The following is a 13449-nucleotide window of genomic DNA, read 5'->3' as shown; positions in this document are numbered from 1 at the left end:
TATCGAATTTAGTTAATATCTTTTTTTATATTATTTTTAAAAATTACATTTATAAAATATTTTATTTACAAAACTGTGTGTTTCTTTTCGTTGTCCTTGTGGCAATGAGAATACACTTACACTAGAAACGAAAGGAGAACTCTTAAAGTGTGTGTGTTGGGGGGGGGGGTAGTAATTATCAAAAAGTTGAGGGAGGCGCACGCACGTCAACGTGGGAACGGGGTACACAGTTGTATTTGAATTCAATTCCTTGAGATCCTCTGTAAGTTCCGTGAGTTTGTCTATGTATTTTATAAAAATACATTGTAGTTACGTTGGCCACTGTCCCAAAAAACCCACTTCATATCCTGTAATGCCACTATTCGTTTTGAGTGAGTTGAGGTAAAATTATTAATCAATTATGATATTGTAAATAAATATTGTCCTTTCATTTTCATTGTCCCTTTATATGTAACAACCGGTACCACTTTTATCGAAATTTATCAATTATAAATGTAGATCGGGCATCTGTCCTTGCAAATCATGTACATGTATGTCTATTGGCAATTCTAAGAAATGTACATACGCATTGTATTGCCACTAATTCATACACTCCATATATAAATATATTTCCTACGATATTATTAAATCATATTTACATGTTCAACTGTCTTTGTCTGTGATAACATTACGAATACATTTTGAACCCTAAAACCCAATAACTTCATAAAACAAGAGTGACATAAAATGGGTATGTCTTATAGCATAACTGGAAAACGGTATTGGCTGCGCCGCGTAGTAATACATAGCATGTGCTACACAAAAAATAGTGGTTTTAATATGATGTTGTTTTAAAAAGTACAGATTGGAAATTATATAAATATAAGTAACAAGGAAGCATTCTTTGAATATTATGAGGTGATAATTTCGGTCGGAGCGTGGTCAATTCAACCATAAAGCCCTTCGGGCTTTATTGGATTTGACCAAATTAAATTTCGGTCGGGGCGTGGTCAAATCCAATTATTATCAGCTCATAATACTCAAAGAATGATTCCTTATACCTTATTTCAACTCTCTTAAGTTTATACTCCAGTTGTACTTCATGTGAAATTCAAGGGAGATATTTCAAATCTGTGAGTGCTTCATTTAAACTGAAAATTTCCATGTAAATTTCACTACACATAAGACACAGCTCTTGAATTCTTTTCAGAGGATGCTTCACGGTGAATTCTGATTTTAAGGAGGCTACTTTAAGGATCACCCCGACCCATATTTTGTCACGTGCTTTTATAGGCATCAACAATAAATTATAATCGAATCCTCTTATCATTTCTTAATGTCTAACAGCGTACAAGTTCAACAGGTTATTTTTAAACGTCTGGTATTGCAAGCATTGATTTCGAAACGTGCTAGGAATCTTACAGCCCCCCCCCCCCCCCCCCCGAAAAAAAAAGACCAATAGAATAATTATACCTAGAAATGGCTAGAATACTATTAAACTTTTATCAAAAGCTCCGAATACTATGAAATCTATATATGCTATTTTATATGGGCAAAATAATTGTATCCTTCACTATTTCCAATCCAATGAGAGAGAGAGAGAGAGAGAGAGAGAGAGAGAGAGAGAGAGAGAGAGAGAGAGAGAGAGAGAGGCTCTCACTAAATGAATAATATAGATTTTGTCAGTAACAAAGTGTTTAACACTTTACACATTGTTGATGTCGTGTGGAGAGCTGGTCAAGGACTGGACGATTGCTGACAGTTGATTAACCAGCACACAGGTCTAGTAACCTACTTGGGTCAGGCTCACGTGAGGCCACTGCTGGTCAGATCTCGGGCATGGTAAGGTGAATAGCGGGAGCACGGGACATGCGCTAGGACGGTGGGGGTGAATATTAAGTACGGTGGTTTAATATCGGGGACACATGATGTCATCGGTGAATCATTGGAAATTTTGTGACCACGAGACGCCTGTCGTACTACAGAGACAGAGGACCAGTCTAGGTACATTGTATTGTTGAAAAGATTGCATCATTGTCGGTAATCCTCATGTGTTTCACACCGATTTGTTTCCATCATTGAGCTGTTGAGGAAAACTGTGGCATGTGATGATGAGAAGTCATATGTCGATGAAACGATGATTTTTTTTTAAAAATAATGCCATATTTTGACGTTCACAAATTTGGATAACGCGCATGCTTGACCTGAGTGATTGGTTGTTTCAAAGATATTGGTATTAACTGTATTCGCCTGAATACAAAGTATAATTATTGTGAATGAATTAAAAAACAAAAATTACGCATGAAAATCATATGCTGCTTGTTAGGGGCTTTATCTGAATAAAAAAAAATGCATATATATATTAAACGTGTGCACCTGAAAAACCGGCGCACAAGTGCATTAACTATACAATCAATAAAAAATGTTTCCATGCTTTAAATCGTTCATACATGTAATTAGTTGATATCAGACTTAAGTATAGTTAATATATAAAAAAAATAATATCGATTGATATTGATGTTATAATATACAATATAGTACGTCTTGAAAAATAATTCACAATTGCAAAAGAAATCTCTTTAAAAAAACCCGAAAGAATGTTGGCTGCGAATGAGCAATTTTAGAGCAATAAAAATGTTTTTTACACCGGCACTTATAATGTGTAAAATATCAATGATGCGCAGATCCATAAAAATCTATTTTTCCGGGGTGGAGGGGGGGGGGGGGGTTGTTGGACCAACAGTTTTGTTTTTCAAGGCAGGGACGTGTGGTCAAATGCCTATTGAAACTTCCCGGGGGAGGTGTCACCCCCGGCTTGGGGTAAAATGCTGACGATAGACCCTCCACTTTGGAGGGTCCATAGTGTAGGGGGTGGAGCTTGGTGTGTCAGTCTTAATTAAGAGTCCGTTTGATCTGTCATTCCAATTTCATCATGCACCAAATAGCTAAAACATATGGGTTGTTAATTAGAAATTTAAAAAAAGGAGAGGGAGGTGGGAGGTCCTAACATTTAATGAATTTAGCAACTTCAAATAAACTTTATCAGGATACATAAATTACTCTATGTTTGTGTAACAATTATTGTGAGTACAGTGAGACTGTGAACAGGAGGTTAACTCACCTCAACGTTGAGAGAGATTTATCCCCCCCCCCCCGAGTAACAAATGTTAATACATGTGTATATCAATAGTAAAAAAAAATGCTATGGATGTTGACAATTATTTACAGAAAAATTAAGAAAATTTAAGAAAACCACCCGATGATCTTGTTCTCAAACAATATGATTATCGGAAATATCTGAGTCCGAATTCCAAGTCACAGTTCCAGTGTCAGCTTCGTTGCAAAATATGTATTTACAATGCGGACTGTTGTCGGAGACAATGTTCGGTGTTTGAAATTTCTCGCCATGTCATAGTGCATTTAGAAATTTCAGCACAATTATCTTCAGGACATAGGGACATTTAAAGGAAATGTAATATAAACTAAATTAATTATTTTTACAAGACTTACACTTTTGTAGAATAAAATTCATAAGCTGTTATAAATTTTAAAAAATTTGTCCATTTCAGCAATAATGCAACTGTAATATTTTTACTATATACACTTTGTGTAGAACTAATGAACAATATGTACTTTTAAAAAACCCAGCACCTAAATGAAAGTGCCACCATTCGTCATCGTCAATTAGGGGAGAGAAGTTTTATGTGCTTGTGTTTAAACCCTTTTTGGATCAGAGCTGGTCAATATTTGTGTTGACTAAACATTTTGTTGACTTGGTCCCTGTATATTTATTTTATATGGTAGTATTTCTTTGTCGAGTTTGCACGGATCTAGCTTAAAAAATTTTGAAAGGGGGTAGAGACCGATGCAAGGGGGGGGGGGGGGGGCTCCGGAACATAATTTTGGTATTTCTAGTATTTCTGCTTTAAAAATTAAGATTTCCCAGAGACGGTCAGAGCCCCCCCCCCCCCTCCCCTCCCCCCGATCTACTTGTAGATCAGCTTTTCACAAAAACATCAACTTAAAACTTATCCCGTCCTGCCCTAAGCTTCCCTCTAGACTCATGACGTATACAAATCGACCAGAATAGCCAAATAGCCCCTGGTTGGTGTACTGGATTTTCAACGAGAAAAAGGCAGTGTACTAGTTTTGATCTGCGCATGCGTTGTCGTCTACTTTATTTGTTTACATTGCCAGTGATATACTTTGAACGACAGACAGAAGTAATGCATTCGATGAGAGGTAAGAAGCGTTGATTTGTTTTCCCATCGGAGACCTGACGTATTTCTTAAGTTACATGTACAATGTATTGTATACTAAATAAGATTTGATTTTTTAAACTGTCAATATAATGCATTGTACTCTATATTGTAGATCTATACACGTACATGTACATGTACATTGTCTGGTTTTCAGCTGACATATATTAAGCTAAATAACCATTAGATCTATGTGATTAAGAAAACGCACATGAGTTCAAATCTCCTCAAGGCACCAACAGTGTATGGTGTGTTATATAAATACTTTGTTATTGACAAAATTTATATTATTTATTTAGTAACAGCCCCCCTCTCTCTCTCCCTCTCTCTCTCTCTCTCTCTCTCTCTCTCTCTCTCTCTCTCTCTCTCTCTCTGAGAGACTAACCATCACGCATTTAGTTGTAGAAAACTTTTTATTATTTAACAATCAATGGCTCTCACGGGTTGCATATTTGCAGATATATATTCGAAAAAAAAAGATAATGGAAATATATATACACATCTAGTTGTGCTGATCCCATGAATGCCGGGATAACAGAGCGGGGATTTTTTGTACTCGTTCATGCATAATTACGGGTTACAGTATAGTAAACTAAAGGGACTCCCCCCCCCCCCCCCCCCCGAAAAAAGGGGTATCGTCCAAAATATTTATTCAAAGAAAAAAAAATGAATGACAGTGAGTTTAATTATAATTGATTTTAGTCTTTTGTTTGCATGTACATTGGATATAAAAAAAAAAAAGATGAAGAAGTGTCCTTCTTAAAAAGAAAAACAAAAATTAACTGAATATCGGAATGTCATGCAAACTGCAAGTTTATATGCACTAGTAACTTGTCCAAAAGTTTTATTACGAACAAGTCTTTTCCACTTACCAAGTAAATAAACACCAAATACACTAAATGTTTACATAGGCATTCGTCTGAGTCGTAAATTAAACGTTTTACATGTAGGCCTACCTAATGTACCATTCGATCCATAGTTTGGAGAGAAATATTTAAATGAACTGGACTTCTTGTAGAAAAACAGTAGAGAAAGCCAAAGAGAGAAATCATGTTGAAGTTGTCCATGAACACCCAGACCGTTTTGGCGGGAATATGCGTTGGTCTTTTGGTGTATTACGTCATCAAACGGATGCGGTATCGTCTGCCACCCGGGCCATGGTGTATCCCTCTTGTTGGTCATTATAAAAGTAAGTTTTTTATGTTAACTTAAAAAACCCCTCAAAATATTAAAAGTCACGATGTTTTTAAATTTCAAGGTACATGTAACTGCATCATTGACAATACCATGGATATTGGAAGTGGAGATAGAGTTAATACTATTAACTTACAAAAACCCTTTTGTTTCAAGAAAAGTTTTCAGTATCATAATAAAAATTAATAAATTTATATATATATCAATATAATTAATATATGCTTATTAATGCTGACATATCACTGTATTTCGCTCTATAAGGTTTCAAAATTTTGAAGACTCTTTAAAATATCAAATTCAGTGATCGCATTCCATTTTGTAAAAATAGCATCAATAAAATCTGTGTGAGAAATCAGAAATTCAAAATTTGATATAGTAAAATATGCTGGTGGGTGATATTACCTATTCGAATAAGTTACATATATATATATATCAGTAAATGACAATTCAAATAAATACCAAAAAAGGGCGCATCATAATTTAGATCTTCTCTTTCTTTAATTTTCTAGTTTATTCATCTCCCGAGATGCACAAGAAAATCGCAGCGCTGTCCAAGGACTACGGCCCTGTCGTCCGAATTTCGTTTGGTGACTATCTTTTTATTTCATATTCTTCTGTATTCACAAATCTGTTCATTCTACTTAATGATTGTTTTGTAATAATTTGAACTTGTATTAGGCGTATAGGCTATAACATTTAAATATTGTACTTGTTAATAGAATTGAAGTGGGACACCCCCCCCCCCCTTATCTATAAAAATAAAAAAAAATGATTAAATGAAAATGGAACTTTAAAAAAAGAGAATTTTTAATTAGACCTTTTGTAAATCGTCTTATGGAGAATTATTATACATGTAACTGTATACTGCCCATAAAAATGATGTGAGGAGACAATATTTAGAAGTGCATGTACATTAACAAAGAATTTAAATAACTCCTCGTTGTTTGCTTTATTTGAAGGCCCCCAAACCTGGGTTGTGCTTAATGACATCAACACCGTGGTGGAAGCCATGGTCAAAAGGAAGGCTGATTTTGCCGGGAGGCCGCACTTTACATCAGGTAGGTAACTACGTTTCCATGAAATTTTATTGTTTTAAAAAATAACCAGATCAACTTTTATTTTCTTTCTTCTGTAAACGTTTCCCCCCTTGTAAATTAAACATTGTACCGCTTGCTTGTTTTAAATTTTATGATCTTTCATCTGCGAAATGTTATTTAATGATATTCGTAATTAATTAGGCATCGTTTATGAGGAGTGGATGATTTCTATCCCTGGGTAATATTGGCTATGATATACGTGTCATTGCGTATGCGTATAAACTGATAGTGTCATGTACACTAATACTGAGATTAACACTACTTAAGGTGACTTGATGGTCAAGAAATTAACCATCAGGCCCCTGGGCCATAAAACTTAGACGAGCTCAGTTTTGATCTCAGTCTCACTTTTCCACAAGGAATATATCTATTAGTGGAAAAGTGAGACTGAGATAAAAACTGAGCTTGTCTAAGTTTTATGACCCCGGCGCCAGATCTACTTGTCTTTAAGTTCTAAGATATGATTTGTTTACCTACATGTACATGCATAAACAACTATCAGCTATAGAAAAAACCCAATAAATTTTGACTTTGAAATTTGGATATTTTATAGAGCTCTTTTTCTAAAGGAGATCAATACCGTATAGAAATGGCCACGACCATCGAGCCCTCTTAAAATAAAAAATAGCATAAATAATAAATTAATATAATTGTCAAAGTGATTTTTAAATAAAAGTGCTTATATGCTTAAGTTTTCCAAAGTGCTTTATTGACAAGTGATCAGAGTGTGCAAAATTGTTCAATTCTTTTATCATAATTATAAAATAATTAAAAGCATTTTCAATGTTCATTATTTCAGGTGATGTGTTCACAGAAGGAGGAAAGGATATAGCCTTCAGCAATTATTCAGCTTCCTGGAAATTCCATAGGAAAATAGCCGGAAAGGCTCTCAGGTTTTTTGTGATTTATTATTATATCAATGACATACTAGATATTTGTGTTGATTTAAAAAATATCAAAACCAAATTTTCATGTATAATTAAAAAAGACTACAAATGTTTAATATATGATTTTATAGGCATTATCTACAAGGAGATTTACTGGAAAACATGATTCAAGAGAACATGAATAAATTTTTGAACAAGATGGCCGAGGAAAAAGAGCCATTTATGTTTAAAGAATACGTCGATCTGATGGTTTTTCATCAACTATACACAATATGCTTTGGAGAAAAGTAAGTATTGAATCATGCACAGCTTAACCATTTTATGTTTTTTACCCTATCCTGTGTCATTGTTTACTGTCTGGTCCGGTAGAGAGGGAATTTTTTTTTTAATTTGCGCGAAAATCAAATCAAAACGAACCAGATTTATGTAAATGATTAGATTTGAATGAAAAATGTTGCGTTCAAATTGTTAAAAGAAAATACTTTTTCAAATGTCGGCCGTCGAAGAGGAAAAACAAAAATGATTTAATCAGAAGAATTTTTCTTAATTACTTCGAAAGAAGTTTTTGGTGGAAGGCCATTTAATTCATTGCCAAACTGTTTAATAGTAAAAAAAAATCACCAGTTTGGAAAAATTATACCCGGTAATGTGATTTATGGGTTTAAAAGATTAAAATGCTTATTTATCAACTTCAGGCGTCCCACAGATGACCCGGAAGTGAAAAACCTGCTTAAGATAGACAATGATTTGATTGACAAGCTAGGCACCGGGGTTTTTGAGGATATAATCCCCTATTTTAAAGACATCTATCCAACGAAAAAATGGCAGATGTTTCTCTCCATGGTGGACGAAATGCTCACAGTTCTTAGAAGAAAATTTAGAGAGCATGTTGAAACCTTCCAGCCAGGTTATAATCTATATACAGTCAACCCCCTCCCAACCCCCGAAAAAAAACCCCGAAAATTAATAGCCTTTATGTACAGTGAATACCAAAAATGATTGGATAACAACCTTATCTCACAGATCTATTACCTTTACAATACATCTTCGCTAGCCAAGGGTTTTCGGTCCACTCCGATTTATTGGGAGCGGAGTTGACCAAAAACCTCGGCTAGCGAAGATGACTACTATAATGAAATGTATATTGTTTTGTATTGAACAAAGACAAAATTGACATGCATTTTACACAGATTATTTTTTTTGTGGAAAAGATCTTAATTGAGATGTAATTATGATTTATAACAGGAGTCAACAGGGACTTCATTGACAGCATGTTAATCGCTAAACAGGAAGCGAAGGATGAGGGCGATGAGGCGGCCCTGGAGGTCATGGATGATACGCACCTCGTTCAGACAATATCTGATATCTTCTTTGGTTTGTTGTTTAATATATAAATGAGTAAAATGCTTTCTTAGGTGGTAAATGCGGACATGAAGTAACAATATAAGCATAACAAAGATACTAAACCTGCAGACCCATTTCATTCAACGCGTCTGCGGATTACGTAAACATTGAATTTTCACAACATTCATATAGCTAAAGAAAACGTTTTACAATCTATATCTTAATATTTTAAATATCTCCCCTCCCTAGTCCTCTCTCAGTAAATAGGTTTCGAGAAAATTCAGCGGAAGATTGTTTATTAAGGACGAACCCGATTGTTAAAAAACGAGTCGTTTTAAATTAATTTCTTTATTTTCTGTCGATCAAAATCCTTGACATCCCGTGACTTCTACTTTTTTGACAGTACGTCACAACATGGTGATTTTAACGCAGTGTGAAACAGTTTGTAATTTGGTTCTTATCTGTGTTGCGCAGTGGGTATAGCTTCGGTCTACCAACCCGCAGGCCCCGAGTTCGAATACTGCAGGAACTTTTATTTTCATGGAGAGCGGTAAAATTTAAAAAAATTCCCCCCCCCCCCCCCAGTGTAAAATTTGGGGGGAGGGTATTTTCAAGTCCAAAACATGCTGATATCCAACATTCTAGAAAAAACCGTTATATTATATAAATAGTGCCTGTTTGGGAGGGTAACAGTTGAAATTGACACCCCGAGAAAACCATTGTCAACCGACGCGAAGCGGAGGTTGACAATGGTTTTCCAGGGGTGTCAATTTCAACTGTTATCCTCCTAAACAGGCACTATTTATTTTGTTATACTGATTGTCTTAATTTTTAAGAAAATTTTACTGCTTTTATATAGGAATAACGTGAATTCTACAGCGAACCGTACGCGCATAATTTTCGCGCATGTAACATTTTTTAATGTTACCCGTTGCTAAGTGCGTTACTAACGCTGACGGTAATAGAAAATATTTTTAACTGCGTCTTAACCAATCAAATTTTTAACATGAAAGTATAACAATGTATATTGTTATACTTTCATGTTTAAAAAATTGTTACATGCTGGAAAACCATTGTCAAACTCCGCTTCGCGTCGGTTGACAATGGTTTTCTCGGGGTGTCAATTTCAACTGTTACCCTCCCAAACAGGCACTATTTATATAATATTCCCTTATAATATTATAAATGTACTTGTAAGTATAATTCATGTACATTGTACATCTTATCAATACGGTTGGATGTGATTACTTGACCAGCGGCATGTCATTCAAACTTAGCTTAATATATTTTATTTATTTCCCTTTCATTAGAAGATTTTCCTATGGCATACTTTATTTTATTTTGAAGCATAATAATCTGACATATTGAGTTATTGACACTGTATTCGTTTTTCTTCTATAGCGGGGGTAGACACTACTCGTTTCACAATGGACTGGTTCGTTTATTTCATGACACGATTTCCGGAATTCCAAGCAAAATGTCAAGAGGAAATTGACAGAGTTGTTGGTAAATAATTCCTTAACATCAAGCAGTGTTTGCAATGAAAACCATGAAAAATTTTCGCTGGTTGCATGTAGAAATAGGTAAATTATGAAGAGACGCCAATTTCTTGGATCTTTTGGAAGCAAAGAGAAAATTTTAAAATTTGTTAATTGTGATATAAAGTAGAAACATTTTGGACAGCGTTTTCTTGAGAAAAAATTCTAATCAAAGTCAACACTATTTAGATATATTTTGTGGGACAAAATTTTGACAGAATTTGCTCTTTTATCGTGACATTACATGTGAACTTATATACGTGAAAAAAATTCTGTAACACATAAAAAGTATTATGAAGCTTTGTAAACTTTTGTAGGATCAGAACAACCTTCAATGAAGGACAGAAGCAAATTGGATTACACCGAGGCCTGTCTGTTTGAATCGATGCGACTTTCGAATGTTGTAGGCATAGGGCTCCCACACATGACAATTTGTGATTCACAAGTTGGTGAGTTGAAAAATTGGACCAGTTATTGTTCTTTTGATTAATCTAAAAGTCATTTTTTGAAACTTTCACTTCAGAAAGCATATAACTTTCCAGATAAAAAAAAACTAAATCAATTATGCTTCTTGCATTAAAACGTTTGATGATAATTATAAAATAAGAAAAGCGATTCTTTTAAAGAAAAGAAATAAAGAAGATCTTTTCTCTTTTACCGTTTGCTCGTTTTGAAGTTGTTAAATTAAACTATAACTTAGCTTTTGCATGAAATAAACCAATTACCACCGATGCCTTGATACAGGTGGATACGATGTCCCAAAAGGTACCACTGTAGTCATCAACCACTGGGCGCTTCACCATGACCCTAAATATTGGAAGGACCCAGAAGAATTTGACCCACTTCGCTATCTCGATGAAAACGGTAAAATGAAACCCGCGAAACCAGATAGCTGGCTTCCCTTCTCAGCCGGACGTAGAGTTTGCTTGGGAGAAAGTTTGGCCAAACCAGAAATCCTACTGATGTGTGCCAATCTTCTACAGCGATTTGAAATAAGTCTCCCAGAGGGCGTGAAGCCGAATTTAGAGCACCGACTTCCGGGCTTTGGCGTAGAGCTTCCGTCCGATTACAAAATCGTGGTGAAAGAGAGAAATAGAGATTAAAGAATAATGGCGCCTGCGATCTGTTTTGTATTACAGACACCCCTAACACAACTGACTATTTAATATTGATACAATGTACTACACTTGCACTTTTAAAACCCACATGACTTACATCACCTGTGTAGGGAATTATAATCCTTGTTTAAACTACGAGGCAATTATAGTTGTGTCATGTTGTAATAGAAAAGTATTTAGATTATTTACGAAATATGCAAAAGTAGTATTATCTTATTTGTTAAATCTAAATGTTTATACGGTATCATTTTGTGAAACCAAATATGCAATTGTTTTTTAACAATTATGTGTTAAATGCATTCAGTAACAATGCATATCAGAATTTCTGAAAGATACTTTTCAAATTCTCTATTTGTCTTATTTAATATAATGTAGCTTGTTTTTTTTTTAAAGTATAAATTGTAAAAAAAAAAAAAATGTTTTCTATTGTTATTTTTCTCGCTGTTTAACACATTGGAGTTAGAATTAAACGAAATGGTAATTATTTTACTTGTAAATCAAATGTAAAATAATTGATACCGAACACAACAACTCTACAATTTACAAATAAAGATTTAGAGACTGTCTATAGAAAAACCAAGCGATATTGATGGTTTTACCCTATCACTAAAATATCTTACCAATATTATATCTGATGAACATGTACATGTATTCCTGCTATCTGAGGATTTCAACATGCCTATATATATATATATATATATATATATATATATATATATATATTATTTAAAATCTGTACCGGTTTTTTGTTTTATTGGAAAATTATATATAGAGATATATTTATTTATGGAGAGAGAGAGAGAGAGAGAGAGAAATTCACCTCCGTCCCGGTAGGGGCTTGAACTCACGTCCTCTTAAACCCATTGTCATTGCAGTGAGCGGCCACCGCGCTAACCACTCGTCCATTCAGACAAGACAACTGCTATGCTTTCGATGACGAAAGGAACCTAGCGCGCTTGCCGCGCACTACATGGTCGTTTGAGATACAATGTACAGATGGAATACAGTTAAATGACAATCTGAGAAAATCGGGTTGATACACATTGCTTAGATATATACATATAATAAGAACAAACATTGCAATAACTCTCAAACTGACATATACCTGCCCATAGTGAATGATATAGATATACATAAAGCACAGAGAAGTGATATGTATATGATTATTGATATTAAATACTAGTACATTAAATGCTTGGCACTGACTGTTGCATATCATAAATGAAAATTTCGGTATATTTTTTGGCATTGTGTCCAAACTATTATAAAGTAAGAAAAAAAATATTTAAGTGAGTACTATTATAAGTCTCCAAGTACATTTAAATTACATCAGTTGTTGGGTCCAGATCACATGTCTGCCTTGGTTGGTCTTGCTAAATATATCGAATGTGCTTTATCAATCCGTAATAATTGTTTGCCAAATTACGTGTAACTCATTCAATTAATTTAAGAAATATATTTTCTTGTATGGTGACATATGCTATGCATTCATACTATGTCACTACTTATGTGTAATGATTGTTGACTCAAAACTGTAAATTCAAATCGGTATATGATATGCAAATTTACATTCAATTTACTATATGTAATGTGTGGAACTGTGAAATACTTGATCAGGGGTTTCACAACCCCCCCCCCATTTTAGACTCCAAAGAGTCTAACGTTTATATTATGATATGTTCCTTTCTTTCTTTCTTTATTTCCTCCCAAAGGAGATTATCATAACATATTTACAAGAATACAAACATATAGACAATTGTAGAGAAAACGGCTAATATAGGTCTACTATAATGCAAAGAATCAGTACATATAATACGTAATTACCAACAAGTTTACAGGTGTACACACTCTATATCAATACCAAAATATAAAGTATTATTATTCAAATCGGTATATGATATGCAAATTTACATTCAATTTACTATATGTAATGTGTGGAACTGTGAAATACTTGATCAGGGGTTTCACACACCCCCCCCCCCCCCCATTTTAGACTCCAAAGAGTCTAACGTTTATATTATGATATGTTCCTT

General features: G+C 34.3%; 1 protein-coding gene across 1 annotated transcript; it reads left to right on the top strand.

Annotated features, from left to right (window-relative positions):
• The first annotated feature begins 4207 nt into the window (after positions 1 to 4207).
• LOC105348415 (steroid 17-alpha-hydroxylase/17,20 lyase-like) lies at positions 4208 to 11478 on the top strand. The gene is given in 11 exon segments (NM_001305302.1): positions 4208 to 4221; positions 5257 to 5427; positions 5942 to 6019; positions 6392 to 6490; positions 7329 to 7422; positions 7548 to 7703; positions 8112 to 8323; positions 8662 to 8790; positions 10162 to 10266; positions 10616 to 10747; positions 11043 to 11478. Coding segments are annotated over 10 exon segments (1503 nt in total). The 5' UTR covers positions 4208 to 4221; positions 5257 to 5288; the 3' UTR covers positions 11402 to 11478.
• Positions 11479 to 13449: the final 1971 nt, after the last annotated feature.

The sequence above is a fragment of the Magallana gigas genome, chromosome 8, assembly GCF_963853765.1.
Source record: "Magallana gigas chromosome 8, xbMagGiga1.1, whole genome shotgun sequence".
Lineage (NCBI taxonomy): Eukaryota > Metazoa > Mollusca > Bivalvia > Ostreida > Ostreidae > Magallana > Magallana gigas.
Note: the sequence above shows the minus strand (reverse complement) of the source record. Positions and strands in the feature narration are given on the sequence as shown.